General features: G+C 37.7%; 3 protein-coding genes and 1 non-coding gene across 5 annotated transcripts in view; all 4 read left to right on the forward strand.

Moving 5' to 3' along the window:
• The first annotated feature begins 1198 nt into the window (after positions 1-1198).
• trnas-cga (transfer RNA serine (anticodon CGA)) lies at positions 1199-1280 on the forward strand. The gene has a single exon. It is a non-coding gene; the product is annotated as a tRNA-Ser (tRNA).
• A 586-nt stretch (positions 1281-1866) lies between these two features.
• On the forward strand, positions 1867-6949 carry nabp1a (nucleic acid binding protein 1a). 2 transcript variants are annotated; one of them, XM_059343391.1, is made up of 6 exons: positions 1867-2907; positions 3136-3274; positions 3956-4027; positions 4424-4508; positions 4730-4799; positions 6066-6949. In XM_059343391.1, the coding sequence occupies exons 1-6, from the start codon at positions 2814-2816 to the stop codon at positions 6272-6274; spliced, it is 669 nt and encodes a 222-aa protein (XP_059199374.1). In that variant the 5' UTR covers positions 1867-2813; the 3' UTR covers positions 6275-6949. The 2 variants fall into 2 exon arrangements, with proteins under 2 accessions (XP_059199374.1, XP_059199375.1); XM_059343392.1 differs by having other exon boundaries at positions 4730-4781.
• Positions 6950-10288: 3339 nt separating this feature from the next.
• LOC131979316 (C-X-C chemokine receptor type 2-like) lies at positions 10289-12172 on the forward strand. Its single transcript, XM_059343266.1, has one exon. It carries the CDS (start codon positions 10640-10642, stop codon positions 11579-11581), a length of 942 nt encoding a protein of 313 aa, XP_059199249.1. The 5' UTR covers positions 10289-10639; the 3' UTR covers positions 11582-12172.
• A 4978-nt stretch (positions 12173-17150) lies between these two features.
• spegb (striated muscle enriched protein kinase b) overlaps positions 17151-18692 on the forward strand; it is a 54912-nt gene continuing 53370 nt past the window's right edge. Inside the window, exon 1 of the mRNA XM_059342338.1 lies at positions 17151-17568. Within this exon, the coding sequence (XP_059198321.1) occupies positions 17151-17568 (418 nt within the window). The remainder of the gene's footprint in view (positions 17569-18692) is intronic.

An 18692-nucleotide genomic window follows, 5' to 3' on the forward strand; every position in this document is an offset into this window, starting at 1 on the left:
AGAGTTTCTACTTTATAGCCTGTTCGAATAGTTAACCACCTAAACCAAAGAAGTTTCTTTCACAGCAGAAGATTCCTTGCCACTTGAGTGTTTTAAATGAACTCTTTCTGACACTTGTTTCAAGCAGCTTGTAAACATGCAGGAATTTCCTTTCAGAATTTAGCATTGTATACATCAATAAAGATTTTATAACATTCAAATATTGTTTGTGTTGTTTGTTTCCAGTCCTATCGGTAATATGAGTATTTTTAATGAATAACTAATGGAATATTTTCACATAAATGAGATAATGGTAATTAATGTTCTGTTCTTAGGTCATTGCTAGTTTGGAAATAATTGTAGGTGATTGCATTGTAAACCCAGGAGTAGGTAATAGGGTAGTGGAGTATTAATCTCTGTGAGGGGAGTGGTTCAATTGCTCAACCCCTATTTACATAGCACATTATGTGGATTCAGAGTGCTTTATACATTCAAGACAGGACAGGAATTGGGGCCAGAGCCACAGCAAAAGGTTGCTTTACCCATGTTACAAACAAATCTTTTTAACAATTGACCTAGTACTATCTACGCATTCTAACAGCTTTTATTTGCCTAGGTTTTGAAATCTCTGTGAGACTGCCTCCACCCCATTACAATAAAGTTGGATGGAATCTAATTTTGATTGTCAAAGCTCTGAAAAATAGTGTTAATATGGGAGAAATGGCTCTTTAATATTTGAACAGATTAAAAAATAAAAATAAATACGACTGAATACTTTACTATGACAGAAATGATGAGTATACAGTAAATCATGGACTGTAAAAACATGTTGTGCAAAACATTGTTTTGGGCATTTTTGTAGCTTTCCATGTGTCGTTTACAGAATAAGAAAATGGTAAGCTGTCGTAGGTGTTTTTGTAGCCTATGTGCTGAATTACCTGCAAGAGGTTTTTATTCCTCAACTTCCATGAGTGAGCCACGGTGTTTTGCTGGTGTTTGTCTCCCTCTTATGTCAGAAACATAGTACATCTTATGTCAGCACTCGGTGCTTTTTTCCCCACATTATCTATCGTTTTTATCGATTGTCTAGCTATAAGAAGTAAGCCAAAAAAGCGCAAACAGTATAAGCCATTTTCTGAAAATTTTTATATGACGTTTAACAAAACTGAGGGCGACACTATTATTATATTGAACCCAGATAGAATCACCATGTTGTATAGTCACGGTGGCCGAGAGGTTAAGGCGTTGGACTCGAAATCCAATGGGGTTTCCCCGCACAGGTTCGAATCCTGTTCGTGACGATATTTCTTTTGCTTATATTTAAAAAAAAAAGGATAACACCCAATAGCACACGGATTTACGCAATGCTGTTGCATACTGTTTACATGTTTTACAAATAACTAACGTATACTCACTATTGGGATGCATTTTCCGCTCCAACCATGGCGAGATTGTGTATTGTTTAAACGGGACAACATGGATGTTTATTATGAACGATTAGCCGTATTGACTTAAAATTAAAACAATGTGCCTTCATGTCACAAATTTCACCATCATTAGTGTCACATAGATGTAGTGTCGTAGTCGTAGTTGACACTAACTCTCACTTATGGTTTCTTAATCTCGCGTTGTTTGTGAAAGGCATTCATTTGGTACAAACCAACTACTTTCTTTATTTTCTGTAAACAGGTCAGCATACTGTGAGCTTGTAGTCGTAATAGCATTGTATTTACAAATAAAAGCCAGGTAATTGTTAGACCGTGTCGATTGGATTGTATAAGAGCACACAAAAGGAAGTTTCTATGTGTATACCCCTTCCCTATGTAGGATAATGGGACTGACTGAGTCATATAAATAAGACCGGCAGGACCCATTGACGTAGTTTTTGGGGCATTGTTGAAGCAGGGTAGAGAGTGTAGTAACAGCTTGTACAGATTTTATACAGCGTTTTGGGGGCTTTAGTGTTGTTTAGGCAAATATAACCAGGGCATTTGACACAAGGCTTTTCGAACATTAACTTTCCAGGGGCCATAGTTAGATATAGACACACTAAGAGTCTGAGCAGACTGCGCGCTAGCAGAGCGATCAGTTCCTTTTACTCTAAAGAGACACACAAAGGAAATGCGGTCGATTTAAAAATTATTAACCTAGGCGTAACTGGGATTGTCTTAGTTGTCAGGGGGAAATAACTTTGTCTTCAAATAATTGCAACTCAGACAGCCTCTCAAGTTGTGGTCTCAACTTGTCTTTGTTGTAACAGAAACAGTTTTGACTCGTGATTCTGGATCCATCAGCTTATTAATACTATTTTATCTGAATTCGACATCTTTACCCAACCGCACTGCTTAACCGTGGAGTACCCGTAGATTAAACATTAGTCGATTTTTCACGTTATCTTACGCGATGTGAAGACCTGCTATTATGGCGATACTCGTGAGAAGAGATAACGTTATGCACAGACTTCCATATAAGGCAGCTAGCAAACTAGCTTGCTAACGCTGAGCAAAGTGTTCCTTAGCAAAAGAGCTAACGCCACTGAGCTAGCGAGTTTGGCCACCCTGCTAGTGTGTTTCCTATTTTGTAGAGGTCAGTTGACGTTAACTGTTGAGTGAGTGTTTGTTGTATTTGACATAAAAGTAGCCGACTAGCTTAGCAGCTGACCATTGTGTCTATAAACGGTTAGCATAGCGTTAGTGTGAAAGTGAGGCTACGTTAGCATTTGGCTAACGGGCTACGTATCTAGCCGAGCCGAAGCTAACTCTGTGTGCTTGTAGCTACCCAGCACTTGCTGCCAGTGAGTTTGAGTGACCGAACATTTTTCTTCCAAACTAATAATGGCAACCGCAACAGGCGAGGCCGTGTTTCTGATAAAGGACGTAAAGCCGGGGTCGAAAAATTTGAATATCGTATTCATCGTGTTGGAAATAGGTAAGTTAGGTGGACTCTGATGCTAAAGCGCCTCTCTCTCTCCCCTCATACATCAACTCGTGTCTTTTTTTATTAAAGGGGCCAGCGGTCATTTCGTTAATTTTACGTACAGTATAATTGACCATCCCCTACCAGAACTCATGTGCACGTGTTGAAATGTAATCCTAGTTGCAGCTGTTTTAACTGGCTGAGTCTTTTGTCCAACTCATCATTGCTCTATACTTTTAGGACGAGTCACCAAAACGAAAGATGGTCATGAGGTGCGTTCATGCAAGGTGGCAGACAAGAGCGGAAGCATCGCGATCTCCGTCTGGGACGAACTTGGCAGCCTTATTCAGCCAGGCGACATTATCAAGTTAACCAGAGGGTAAGACCAGTGGCGGTTCTAGACCAATTTTACTGTGGGGGCCAAGGAGGGGCCAGTGTTTAATCAGAGGGGCACATTAAAAATCGTCAAAAATGATATTTAAGCATTCAAAACCTTTATTTTAGCTAAAATTCTCATATTTGGAAGAACTACATTGATTGAAGCAATGAGACTCACCAACATTAACAGTTATTTTTATACGATAATGACATTTCTCATTTTTCTGCACAATTGCTTTTTTTTATTTTGAAAGTGCAGTACAGTGAAAATGATCTTTATACTTAGCTTTTATTGCACAATTAAACTATTATACAATACACACATTCTGGGTTCCTTTTGTGTACAATGAGATATTGTTTGAACAAAAAATTGGTAAGAATTGTTCCATCGTTCATTGTTATAAATGTATCATTTTATTATTAATTTGACACAGGGGCCACAACAGGGGCCAAGGGCTTCTTCACAGGGGCAGTGGCCCCTGTAGGCCCCTGTGTAGAACCGCCACTGGGTAAGACTGATCCAATGCATGGAGACTGATACCTACAGTACTTGCTCAGTTGATTTTACATCTGTACTATTTACTGACAAACTATTACACATATTCTATTGCCAGGAGCAACTTTGTTTTAAATTCTATGAGAAATCCTCTTTTCTTAAGTTTAAATTGATATTTCTTTTTAGCTATGCATCCATATGGAAAGGCTGCCTGACCCTATACACTGGAAGAGGAGGAGATCTGCAGAAGATTGGAGAGTGAGTAACTGGCCACAGATCTATTCATACTCCAGTAAAGTTGTTGTACCTGTTGCTCAAGCATCATAACAATGGCATTTTGTGAAAATGGGCAGTTGCATCATAGATATATAAACATGTTTGAAGATCTTTAATACACCCTTTTTGTATTGAATTATGTAAATATTTAGGTGGAGATGTATTGTTCATGAGTAGGCACAATGTCAGTTGTGTACATAGTCACAAAACATTACCAAATATAACCTTTATCTATACCTATTCTAGTCTCACTCTACTACTTTTCAGTGAGTAGCTTTTGAAGTTCTGAATAGTCATAAGCATTTAAGGCTTTAGATTTCAAGACCACTCCAGCCAAACGCAGTTTCTGAATTTCATCTATAAAATTTGTCTCCACAGGTTCTGCATGGTGTATTCAGAAGTGCCAAACTTCAGTGAACCAAACCCTGAGCTGCTCAGCCAAACAAACCAGCAAAACAAGTCTGTGAGTATTAATGTACACACTCCCCACTTATAATTCAGATATGTTGCGCCCCCCCCACCCCGCCCGGAACTGCTGCTTGAGTTTGCAAATATGGTCATAACACTGAAATCAAAAGATCCTCAAATAAAGGAAATCTGTCAAATAATGTCCACTCCAGTCCCCATTTTAAACAAAGTCTTCTGTCAATGTCTAACACCGATGGTGGTCTCTTTCACCAACAGGGGAAACCAGACCAGAATCAGAGGGGAAACTCTCCGCCCAATCAGAATTCAGGTACAGCTGCCCCACCAGGTCAGTATATTTTCCTTCATGCAAAAGCACTGTTCTAGCAGGTACTAGGGATGCTGATTTTTATGTACATTCGATCCAGTATCCCAACTTTTTATTGGGTTGGGCGTGTAGTATTACTTGGTCAAAGGTCTTAATGTAAGTGATCGTCCACAATGGCATCAATTCAAAATTACTGTAGAATTTTGGTGTAATCTGAAGTAAAGTCACACTTTTTGATGCAACAATTTGATTTCAATGAAAAATGACTAAAGGTTATTACCCCCCCCCCCCCCTTTTTTTTTTCTTGCTTCAATTTGAAATAAGAGCAAGACGCCTCTTTTTCTTGCCTTTTTTGTCTTCAGAGAATGCGAAGGCATTTTTTATACTTCCAAACATTTTTACTAAAGCAAGACAGGTATCACCAATGGTGTCCCAGACATAATATCACATATGTTGTCCCATATCAAAACATCTTAATTAGAACATATAATTCAGAGAATTATGCTTGAATAAATCTAAAATGATATCATGTAGTTTGTCTAGTAAAGAGAAACTCAAAGAGGAAATATTCTTTCATCTGTCACCTAAAGATGGCTGAGAAGTGACAGTGAATGGTCAACATTTCCCCAAAGATAGTGATGTAGTCGGCAATGAAATGCATTGAATGTATAATGCATAATGTAAATGTGCTTTGAGAAATTTATGAAAGAAAGCAGACTTCTGTGCACCTTTTTGCATCGTCATATCGAGGCAAAATCAGTGCACAGTTCCAGTAGAAAAAGTCTGTTTTACATTAATTTTATTGGCCTCGATATTCTATAATCACTGGATTTTCCCCAATTAAACTGATAGTGTATGGGCGTCAGAAATCCCATATCGCTTTGGTCCTAATTTTGACTTGCATAGATAGATATACTTTATTTATCCCAAGCTGGGAAATTACAGTGTAGCAGCAGCATTACACACATAGACAATGACAACACAATTAAATAAAAAGAACAACCTAGGCATACTTCAAGCAATAAAATATAAAAATACAATAAAAAATAGAGTGTCTAAAGAGTGTCTTAAGTAGAAGCACAGGTGTTACAACTAATAATGGTTCTGTTAAGTGTCAGGTTAGCCATTCTGGTGCAACAGTGAGTGAGCATGCACTGTACCAAGACCCTCAGTCCAAAGCATCTAAATGGAATTCATTCATTTAACACATGCTTTTCCAGCTGTGACATGAAAAAATGGCTTAAGTGGAAGAAGTGTGAGCACTTACTTGTATTTTTCAACCCACAGGTAATGGTTCCATGCCTCCATTTGCCAACAACAACAACAATGCACCATCTGGTGCGGGACGTGACCCTACCTTCGGAGGCATGGGGCGACCCAACGGCCGGTCTCCTGGCAATGGAGCGCCTCCAGTTATTGCTGCAGGACCCGCGACAACCGCAAAGTCTTCGGTTACCATTAGCAACGGCAGGGACCCACGGCGTGCCAAAAGATGAAACTGGGCTTGGGGGGGAGATCATGTGGGAAAACTATGGACATCCTTATTTCCCCCTGCCCTGTTTTTTTTTAAAACATTTCTGTCCCATCCATCACAGCCTATATCGGCTTTCAAAATAATAAATATATTAGGGACTGCTTGCATCATTTTTTATACAGGCTAACAGTCAAATGTGTCATTTGTCATTCATAATGTAGGTAGTGCTCTCAGTAAGCAGCACAGTGTGATTGTGATCTACCACTTGATGCACTAGCAGGACTTGTATAGTCGAGCCTTGGTGGTTGAGTTGTGGTCAACCCTCTCAGTCTTCACCCGTCTTCTAAATATCACTGCAAATTGCCAGTTCTGTGCCAGTGTTTTCCTCCCCCATGCACTGTCCTATCCCCCTCCCCCCGTTTATGTTCTTTAAAACTACACACCCTACTTGAACACTTGATGCACTTTCTTCTCTTAATTTATGTCGGGCAAAGTTGGCTGTCATTTAAATCAGGAAATCTGTTTCTGCTTTTTAGTGGAAAAGGCCTTAAGTTGGAGAAAATGAGTTCTTGGACTGAATGCACAAGGGAAATGCTTCAAACCGAACTATATCCGAAGTGACTCTGTGTAAGGAAAGGTGTTAGTTTGGAATTTTTAATGATAGGTAGATTGATATTAAACTTTTTTTTCTTTTTTTCCATGAGACAAGTTTTTTTTCGCCATTAATTGTACCTTGATCATATGGGACCACTTAAGTACTGGCAAAATGGTTCACGGAATAAATTTTACAGTAATTCTACTGCCACATGTAGTGTGTAGTTTGTTTGACAGTTAAGTTACTGGTAATGTCAATCAAATGTATGTCAAGTTGGTTCATACTGCACCCAAGAAGGTATACAACTCAATGGGGCTGTAACAGAAAAGATGACTTGGTGTGAATATTTTTTGTGTGATTATTTTTAGATTTGTTTAAACCCTTCCTTGAGCTGTACACAGTTTGACTCAAGTATTACCAGCACCACACTCAAGTCCCTAAACAAACCATATAAAGCCCATGTTTTAAACACACTGCCACTTTTAGAGCTCCATGCCTCCCATCATAAGTCATGTTTATATTCTATAGCACCATCTAGTGCCTACAAAAATGAACTACATTTGTTTTAAAAAGGTATTTACTATATCTGAGTGGGGGTTATGTAGTTTTTTCTTTTCTTATAATGTCCCATAATTTAGCAGAAGCTTCCTGGCACAGCTATACTTCTATGAATTAGGTATTATCATGAATTAGGTTTTTTTTTTCATTTTGGAGCAATGTGTTGCACACACCAGGACCCTGTGTTTCTTCATATCCTTTGTTGCACCAAGCACATAAAAATTCAACCCTCTGGTTGTCAATGTTACACTTCTAATGCCCTTTGTTATTGCTCAGTGTCCAAACTGCTAGAGGTGCTGTTCAAATGACATAGTTTACATGTGACACACTTCAGATGACACAGTGGAGTCAGCTGTTCTGTGAGGACTAAATTGAATCATTTTTTTACTACCTCATAAAGCAAGCCAATGAGTCGTATTGTTTTGTGATACTATAGCTACATAACATGTAATTCTGACATATAGCTGGAGGTGAAATTCTGTCTAAAGTTACCTAAACCCCAGTTCCCAAAGTCAATAGTCCCAATTGTTTGTCTAGACCCTATGTTCAAAACATGTTTATGTAATTTCACTTGTGTCAAAATCGCAGTACTTGTGACACTGCAAGTTGAAACACATGAGAAGTGCGGCAGGAAATGTGATGCCCGCCGCTCATGTGTCAACACAGAACGCATGTCATGAGCTGGGAACTTCCTCTCAGGAGCAGCAGTCAATCAGAAATGTGGTCACATCATGTGGTTTATGGTATTTAAAGTTTCACTGCTGTTGAGAGGTTTAAACCTGTTGTCCTCATTAATAGCCTCAGGTTCTAATCTTCGAAATGAATCACTAGCCTTGTATTTCCACACTGAAGGAGCGTTATACTCATATATGTAATATATATATAATATTCTTGCTATATAACTTCTTAAGTATATACAGTCATGAAAAAACTATTAGACCACCCTTGTTTTCTTCATTTTCTTGTTCATTTTAATGCCTGGTACAACTAAAGGTACATTTGTTTCGACAAATATAATGATAACAACAAATATAGCTGATAAGAGTTTAATTTAAGAGCTGATATCTAGCTGTTTTCCATGGTTATCTTGATCATGATTTTGGTTATTATCAAGAAAACCATGGAAAATGGCCAGATATCAGCTCTTAAATTAAACTCATAAGCTATTTTTGTTATTATATTTTTCCAAACAAATGTACCTTTAGTTGTACCAGGCATTAAAATGAACAAGAAAATGAAGAAAACAAGTTATATATATAATAGTTATTTCCATGACTGTATATCTTTTTAACTATATAAACATGGGCATCAAAGCAGCAGGAGTTGGAAAAGCAGAGAGCCAAGCAGAATTGAAATAATTATCAATCAAATAACATATCTGATATTGCATTTCATCAGTATGTCAACAGTTCATCCAGTGTTTGTTTTTAATTAACAAATATTGGAATGGTTTCTCTTTCGATTGTGTGCACAATGTGACCACACATCTCATGACACCAGTCATTCAGATAATGTGGCTTTATTGGACGTCTAAAGGGGAAGCACTGTGGCTTAAAAAGTACCCAAACAATGACTCTTGAAAAATGTCAACAAACACTTAAGCATAAGTAAGGCATAAGTAAGAAATAATTAATAAGAGTTAAAATAAATAAATATAGGAAAAAATGATGCTTGTGTCACAATTTGGTTGTTGCCCAAACAGTACTGAGTGTACGTTTGACAAATGAAATTTTAAGTAAATAATTAAATAATTAAACATTACATATACTAAATAAGTGTGTAAATGAAAAGATAGAAGTGAAGACCTTAAACACAACTTTCAATGCATTTCCTTTCATGCTTGTGAAATCATAATTCTTGAGCCAATCACAATCAGTGTATAAGGCAAACAGGAAAAAAAAAAAATATGCCCATGGTAACGGTGTGAGGGGAGGGCTGTAGAGACATACAGTGCTTGCTCCCCGTCTCCCTGTGACACACTCAGTGCCTCCCGCAGAGAAGACATCATGATGTCTGGTGAGTATTTTAATCCTGAAAATAACTGTCTTATATTGGCTGATATTTTATCTATACAATTTAATAAATTATATTTATAGCAGAAACAGGCTATTTGACAACTTATAGCCCTTAATAACTCACTGAAATAAGTAATAATGTAATGTCCTGATGTATATTTAGTATAAGATATAAAAGAATGCAGTCTGCATCATTATTGTTGTTTTATTGTTTCATGCTATTTATGACAGGGAATGTTTGAACAGCACATTAGTTTGTGCCTTACCTTTGGCTTTGTGTTTGTAGCCAGTCTGATCTGTTTAAAGTACATTTAATATTGTCATTAGGCATACAGGTGAATCTAAAAAAATAGAACATCATAGAAAAGTTCAGTAATTCAGTTCAAGAAGTGGAAATAACACATTATATAGATCCATTACTGAGAGAATGAAATATTTCATGTCTTAATTTATTTAATTTCTTCTAATTATGAGTATGGCTTACATTTAATGTAAGCCATAGATCTGAGGTCTGCCCAAACGGTTAGCTCCTTTAAATCAGGACTAAAAACACTATTGTTTACTGCAGCGTACTCTTAACTTTAACACTTATCTGCTCTACTCTACTGCCATTACTTTTTAACTACACAATGTTTGACTTGTGCTTTTTATTATTTTATCTCTTTTTTTTTATCCTGTTGTATCTTATTTTATCCTATTTATATTTTTATTTCTATTTCCCTGTTTTAATTGACTGTTTTTACTGTTTTCAATTGTCTTGCTGTTTTTAATGTGTATGTAAAGCACTTTCAATTACCTTGTGTTGAATTGTGCTATACAAATAAACTTGCCTTGCCTTAATGAAGACCTAAAATTCAGTGACCAAAAGACCAATTTTAAAAAGTGTGTTTAATATGGAAATGTTGGCCTCTGAAAAGTATGTCCATCTATATGACTCAATACTTGGTTGGGGCTATTTGACTTGAACTACTGGAAATTGACTTTTCCATCATACTCTAATGTATTGAGATGCACCTGTATGTTCATAATAGTTATATGTAGTTATATCTATGACTAAAGTGCTATTTTATTGCTGTCCTCAGATCCAAACACATCTTCTTTGATTCTAGACTTCAACGCTATTTATGAGGAACTCAACTTCACATACAATGGCACAATAGAGTTTATCCCAGACCCTGATACGCAGCCCTGCAGCATCTTCTTCATCCCAGATGCAGCGATGGTTGCTGTCACCACGTTTTACGTGGTCATCTTTCTGTTGGCCATTCCTGGAAACCTGGTAGTGGGTCTGGTGATCGGCCTGACCAAGCAGTCGCTGTCCCCCTCCGACCTCTACCTCCTCCACCTGGCTGTGGCCGACCTCCTGCTGGCCTTTACTCTCCCGTTCTGGGCCACTGCTGTTACAAAAGGTTGGGTGTTTGGAGACGCCATGTGTAAAATCGTCACCATCCTCCAAGAGCTGAGCTTCTACTCCAGCATTCTCTTCCTGACGTGCATCAGCATGGACCGCTACATGGTGATTGTGCGAGCTATGGAGGCGCGCAAATCCAACAGACAGATGGTCAGCTGGGGAGTTTGTATCGCTGTCTGGATTGTTGGAGCGCTCCTGTCTCTGCCAGGGCTTTTAAATTCTGCATCCCAATCTCAAAACTCCAGTCTGATAGTGTGTGCTGAACTGTATGATCCCGGCAGTGCTGACGTGTGGCGGCTGACCACCAGAATCCTTCGCCACACTTTGGGTTTTTTAATCCCCTTGTCCATCATGCTGCCCTGTTATGGAGTAACCATCCAGCGCCTGCTTCACATCCGTGGGGGGTTTCAGAAGCAACGAGCCATGAGAGTGATTGTGTTCGTGGTGGTCGCCTTCCTGCTCTGTTGGGCGCCGTACCACTTCTCAGTGATGGCAGACACGTTCTTCAGGGCAAAGATAGTGCCCTACCAGTGCCCGGCAAGGATGGTGGTGGATCAGGTCATGTTTGCCACCCAGAGTCTGGGGCTGCTTCACAGCTGCGTCAACCCCGTGCTGTATGCTTTTGTGGGCGAGAAGTTCAGAAAGAGGCTGTTGCAGATAATGAGGAAGATGGGGCTCGTGAAGAGAGCGCCAGTAACGAGAAGCAGCAGGTCTTCACTGTCATCAGAACTCACGTCCACATTCATGTGAGAACACCAGAAAGACACTTTGAACTATTCACATACATTAATCACATTGTTTGTACTGCAGGATCTCACTTGCTGGAGTCGTTTTGATATATATCTGCATTTTTTTAAATCACGAATAACTCAATCAGTACAAAATGAGTTGCCTAGAACACTTCAACAAATGTGTAAAAAAAACTAACATTTTTTTTATTTTTCATGCAAATCATTTCCTCAGTCATGTTTACTTCTGAGGAAACGTTGGGTAACATATTCGTCTAGTTTCAATTCCAAGTGATTACATTTCAACAGAATGATATGTCACAACAAACAGACAAAAAGTCCCCTGATGAACACCTTGAGGTTGCAACTGCTATGAAAATGCTTTGCAGCAAAGTCTGAAATATCACACTGATATTTTTTCTGAAAGAACATTTGTCTTCTAGGTCAAGGTGTACTGCATTTAGTTCACCAGAACCATACATCTATCCTGCACTGTATTACATAACTCCATATAATTTTTTTTTATAGTAATGTATATTTTTCTAAGTTGTTTTGTATGTATATAAAGCTGAAGGCAACAGGTTGTCATTCAAATGCCACACATTTTGTAATCTGTATAGTTGCAATTTTCATTAAAGTTTTGTGAACATTTACACTGCTCCATGTTTCTGTACGGTAATACCATTAAGTCACCCCATTTGTTACAAAAACTTTTATATTTCACATACAGCTAATTGTGTTATTTTGCTGTTTACAGCCCACAGCAGTTTGTTTGGAAATAATATAAGTTGTGATGACTGCAGGAGGAATATTAAAGCAATCATAGGAAGTTAGACGGGCAAGGCTTTATGTATCTGTTTGTTTCTGTATCTAATATACAAAACCTTTTAAAAGATCTTTTTGGTTATAAGATGAGGGAAGTGCAGCTGACAGCTACTTATTAAGCAGAAGAAAATAATTCTGCTTATTACGACATAAGGTTAGCCCTCCCACTAACCCAATCAGGTTTATTTCATCCAATAAAACCAGATCAGAGCCAGATCCTTTACCTGCAAAAGTATTATTATCACACTGTGAAATTACTCCACTACAAGTAAAAGTCCTGCATTCAGAGCTTAAAGTACAAAAGTATCAGCATCAAAATGTACTTAAAGTATCAAAAGTAAAAGTACTCAGATTGTTTTATATATTCTAAATATATTATTAGATTATTTTCATTAATGCATTTATGTAAGCAAGATTGCTTGTAAAGATAGGTCTCATTTTAACTACTTAATATACTATTTAAAAGTGTTTACTGTGTAAAAAGAGCAATATTTGTCTCTAAAATGTAGTGGAGTAGAATGATAAAGTTGCATAAAATAAGTGATAAATAAGTAAAGTACAAATACCACAGAATTGTACTTAAGTACAGTACTTGAGTTAATGTACTTAGTTACATTTCACCACTGGTAACAGCCACAGTCTCTGTATTGATGGACCTTTTTCCACAGAAGACCTTTGTTTCCACACAAGTGTTGTGTTTCCAGAAGAAAACATATCCCACTATGAACTTTGCTATCATCTACTACTGTACTACAACTAATAGCCTACAACAAATTACTGCTACTCCTTATCTGCATTTGTTGTTAATCTTAACTTAAAATATTGATAAAAATGCAGTCATGTAAATTTGATTTGAAATACGTTATTCATGTCACTTGGTGTTTTAATATAGTGGTACTAAACCATGTATGCTACTACTGCTACTACGTTTCACTTTGAAAACAGATTTTTAGTCATGCTAACCTAGCATTAACAGGCTAGCTTGTGGCGTGTGACGGATATTCTGCTCGTCACATGCCCTTCAGTCTGCTCATGGCAAAATTTTGACAGACTTCAGACTAATTTCAAGTTCTCTGATTTTCATATTTCACATAATCAGGCTGCTTCTTTTATAGTGGGGAACTGCTTGTGTACTTCTTTGGCACCAGGCACATTTTTTTGCAAATGTGTTGTTTCAGCTAACGTTAGCATACAACGTTAGCATACAATGTTAGCATACAACGTTAGCGACAACGTTCAAGCAATATATGTACCTATTTTATACAGTCTATGATATGTACCAATACTAATTATGTCACAGTGAAATTGCATTTGAGCAATACAAGTGACTTTACACTTCATACAAGTGATTTTTTAAAATATTATTTATTTATTTTGACATTATTTTTTCTCTTCACATTTCCCCATGAATGAAACTGCTTGCTTTGATAGTTAATGTCAATGATATGTTAGCTACATTGACATTATGTCCCCAGCTTTTCCCTGTTTATTTGTTTGTTTTTTGCATTTAACCCATAAGAACCCAGACCTCTCTTATCCTTGAAGGAAAATTATGGGGGATTATACCACAGACCAAGTTGACCACATAGAACACATTAATGATTTTTTCTAAAAAAATACTATCCCTAATTGTCAAAAGATCTGTGATGTGACATATAAGTTACAATGGGTGTTTATGGTATTTATACTATTTCTTATTTAATAAAAAAAAAAACTAAACACATTTTCTGCTTACAGAAACACAAATTTGCCTTTTTCTTTACATCGTCACAACATTTATCAAAATTGTGACATTAATAGTGCTGTTTGACAACACATTTTTTTTCAGATTTGTTTTTATTTAACAAAATAATAATACATCAATAATAAATAAAAACAAATAACCATGTGCCATTTTGTTTGCATCAAATTCTGACTTTAATTTGTTCAGGAAATATGGTGAGAACAAGTGAAATGCAATAAAGGACACCCTTGAATTGTTAAATGGGTTTAAACTAAGCCTAGTAAGAAAAAATAAGCTTTTTTAAATTAACTACTTAACTAATTAACTCACATTTTTGTTTCCAGTCACAGCCACATTTTGCAGAAGTCACTTCTTGTCACAGTCACATGACCACCACACCAGGGTGTTGAGTATGTCTATGGTTGAGTATACGTCACTTAGGGATTTAATGAGTTAATGTGAAACATAAAACTGAATATGGGAGATTTTAGAAGATTTAAAGTGTTTGTTACACAGCTGTCACCATAGGTTCTTTTCAAGATCCAAGTTCTGCATTTAAAACTTACTGAAGTAAAAGTAGGCCTACAAAAGTATCAGCATCAAAATGTACTTAAAGTATCAAAAGTAAAAGTATTTATTATGCAGAATGGATATATTCTAGGGTGTGACGAGATCTCGCGAGATTAAACTCGGCGATATTTCTCGTTGCGTTAAAAATCAGTCTCGCAAGATTTATGAGTTATCCAAACTTCTATTTGTGACCTGTGGGGCAGTAAAATGAAAAGAAGAAGAGGATGAGAAGGAGGGGAAGCAGCAAGCAGCCAGAATGAAGTTGCAGGGGCCGGCGGCTCGTTAAGAACAGGAAGAACGAATCGAAGCGGTTAATTCAATATCGCTACGTCTATGATAATTAGCCATGCTGCTTTGTTTTGATCAGCTGCTGATGTCCATCACGTATGTGATCACGGTTGAAACTGTCCCTAAGCGATTACGAGACGATAGAAAACCATATGTCACCTCCAGAGTGACTCTCTGGGGGATTTTACTTTTTTATTTATGTTATTTTAACATTTATAAATTTTAGCTTTAGTTTCAATTTGTGGAAGTTTATTAAAAGATCATGCCTGCATCATGCATGAAAGCGTTATAAGTAATAAAACATTTCAAAATGCATGTGCAACTCGGTTAAATAAAAGTCTGTTGGTCCAGTCATATTTTGTCATTGTAGTTTTCTTAAAATCTCGTCTCGTTCTCGTGGACCCAATATCGTGTGTCGTCTAGTCTCGTCTCGTGAGCTGAGAGTATGGTCACATCCCTAATTATTACATTACTTGTATTGATGCTGTTATGTAAGCAGTGCATTCATTTTGTAAAGACAGGGCTCATTTAATTACTTAATATACTGTTATAAGATTTAATTTTAAAAAAGCAATACATTTACAGCGAGGAGATCCAAGTGTCTGATGTGGGATACATATAGCACGCTGCTAATTCATTGGTGTAAGCGTCCTTTTGCTGACTCCATTAAACCCAAGGCTAACGTACGCGGTTAAAACGATATACGGTGTGAAAAATCAGAAGTTAGACTCTAGTTAATCAAATGGAAACATAACATGATCATTTAGTAGTTATTGTGAAATTTTGATAGAATGTTAGCCAAAAGCTTTCCAGTGTGGGATACAGATAGCACACGGCTAATTCAGCGGTGTTAGCATCCTTTTGCCGACTCTGGTAAATCCGAGGCTAAGGTATACGGAATGATATACAGTTTGGGAGATAAGAAGTTAGACTCTAGTTTCACACCACTTAATAAATTGGAAATATAACATGATCATTTATATTAGTAGTGAATGTGAAATTTGGATAGAATGTTAGCCTAAAGTTGTCCCATGTGGGATACAGTGATGCTAATTATACATTTTTTAATTTGATTGAAATGTTTTCATTATTTGTTTCTTGTGTTTTAACTATGGATAAAACTACTCTACAGTGTAGGATACCCCCTCAGTTGTGTCCATACACAAAGAAGATACTTTCCATTTCTATTACAGGGCCTCAGTTGCCAGCTCACAATCTTAATGCAGTGATAATAATATATTCCTTTTCATGATATCTGACCACCTCAACACAATTGGGAGACCAACGTCAGCCTCAACATTTGACCTACAAATTAAATATCTTTCCCATACCGACCACCCCCTCCTCTGTGCCAAGTGTTGCACCATCTCACATGTTCTACTGACCTCAGGTTGGCTAAAAATGACAAGGGGGCGGGAGTCTTGCAGTGACTGGGCAGACAGATCACCATGCAGCTGTCATTGTGAGACTTGCTGGGGCTCTGACTGTCATTTCCCCCTTCGGACTGACTGGCAGAGGTAGGGGGAGATCATGAGTGGGGTGGTTTAGCTCATGGGACAAGGAGGAGGGGGGCACAGTGGACTAGATGCTTCCATTCAACACAAGCCAAGGAAGAACAGATCTCAAAGCTGCTGGGAATAAAGAGGAAACTCACTGAAGATTCACCTTGTTCTGCTGAGAGGTTACGCACCACTGGGAAATGGTTATAAACGTCTGAAAAGTTTGAGAACTTAAGGAAAAGGAGGGGGGAAAGCAAGGCCGTCACTTCCAAGAGACAAGTCAAGGGAGCTGTTAATGCAACATGATCCAGTGGGTCTTGCCCTAAAAATACCTCTGGGCAGGAGAGTGGCAGCTATCTCTATCTGCTTAATCACTTGGTAATCAACTATTTCTTTTTCTTCTTCGACAACAACCGAGGTCAGAGAACTGCCATTTGAGAAGGATTTATCAACCGCAGATATGTTTCATAATTTTATAATCTGGCCTTTCAAGTGATATAGTTACAGACTATTATACATTTTAAAAAATGTGATAACTTTGTTAACTGTAAAGTATATAGCTCATAGACTCTAATGCCTTCACTGGATCTGGTTTAGTTTTTTACTGAGAGAGGGCCCAGTTTGCGTTAAAGCTACACAATCCACACATCCAGTAACATTGTAGGATCTACCAAATCAGTGCAACCATGAGAAAAGCTGAGGTGCAGATGACCCTGAAAAAAGGGGCAGATGAAGCGGCGGCACCCCCGAGCCCCATCATCCCCCCAAAACGGTCCAAAGCGAGCCCAGAGCAAGTCGTCCCAGATCCTCGTGGAGCGGGTTATCCCACCCCAAGTCCTCCTGTTTTTACACGCAAAATGAGGAATGCCGCGGTGGGGACAGGCTGCGACATCCGTCTGAAGGTGACTGTGGCCGGAGACCCCCAGCCCTCCCTGTACTGGTACCACAATGAGGACCTCCTCAACATGGAGAACCAGGAGTACGGAGGCCTCTGGATTAGGGATTGCAAACCCAGTGATGCTGGCCTCTACACCTGCATCGCCAATAATCACGTAGGAGAGGCGCGGAGCAGCGCAGTGCTGGCTGTCTTGGACCTGGGTGAAGGTAATACTGTTGAATTTATTTAAAACTATTTTTCATGCTGGTCTGTTTGAGAAAAAAAACTACTTAAATGGATTGGACTGCAGAAGCTACGGTTCCTCCTTACCCTTTATAATAACGTAGATCCGTCTGTCTAACATTACAACATAATATAATATTCTGATGCACCATATAATATTTTAACAAAAACTTTTTTTTTTTCGTAAGCTCCATGAAAGTTACCCAGCATGCCACAGTCATCCAAAAGGCCCAGCCCCCTAATGAGCATGTACTAACTAGAAAACCTGATGTGGGCCTGTCTAGCCTCCTGTTCTATTTGCTGCAACATTAAGTGCTAATGCTGACTGATAGCTTAACTAGGACATAAGTTAACACATATATCTACCTTGATGTATATATTATCATATTTATATTTCAGTATTCATTTAAGATTTTAGGTTATGGGCTAAATTGTTTTTTCCCCCATTATCAGGTGCTCAGCCAGGCATTGCAGGCCATTAGCTTGATCTTTGAACTTTTGTTTGCCATTTGTGTAAAAATATAAAAAAAATAATATATAAAAATATATATAAAAATATATAACATGATCTAATTTTATTAGTTTGAAACTGCCCCTAGAAGAAAGAAAAGAGAGGAAACAAAATGCAAACATATACAGAGGCATAAATACACAGTAAAGTATACAAGCATGTATAAACACATAACGACTTTTTTTACAATATATTTAATGGCATTTAAATATGAATTTGCTGCAGATATTAAAGCATACAATAAGAATTAATTTCAATTATTGGGGGGGAAATTCAAGCTGTTAATTTCCTTAGATAATCTTTATTAGTCTTGAAAAGGGCACAAAAGCAAAAAGCATAGCTTATTTATAAGAATAAACTGTTATTGTAAAAAGACAGTATCAGTGTCAGCAGGAACTATTTTGGATAACTATCAGGAGTGAAATAATGGCATGCCATATACTGAGCAAATTCATTTATTGCATTAGTTATAATTGTGTATAGCCTATGTTGTTGCAGCAATTTATCCAAAATGCATCATTCATTTGTGCTTCTATTGTGCAAAGAGGATAGTTGGGACAGAGGATGGTTGTTGTAACTACATGCAACACTACATTT

Source organism: Centropristis striata, chromosome 10 (assembly GCF_030273125.1).
Source record: "Centropristis striata isolate RG_2023a ecotype Rhode Island chromosome 10, C.striata_1.0, whole genome shotgun sequence".
Taxonomy (NCBI): domain Eukaryota; kingdom Metazoa; phylum Chordata; class Actinopteri; order Perciformes; family Serranidae; genus Centropristis; species Centropristis striata.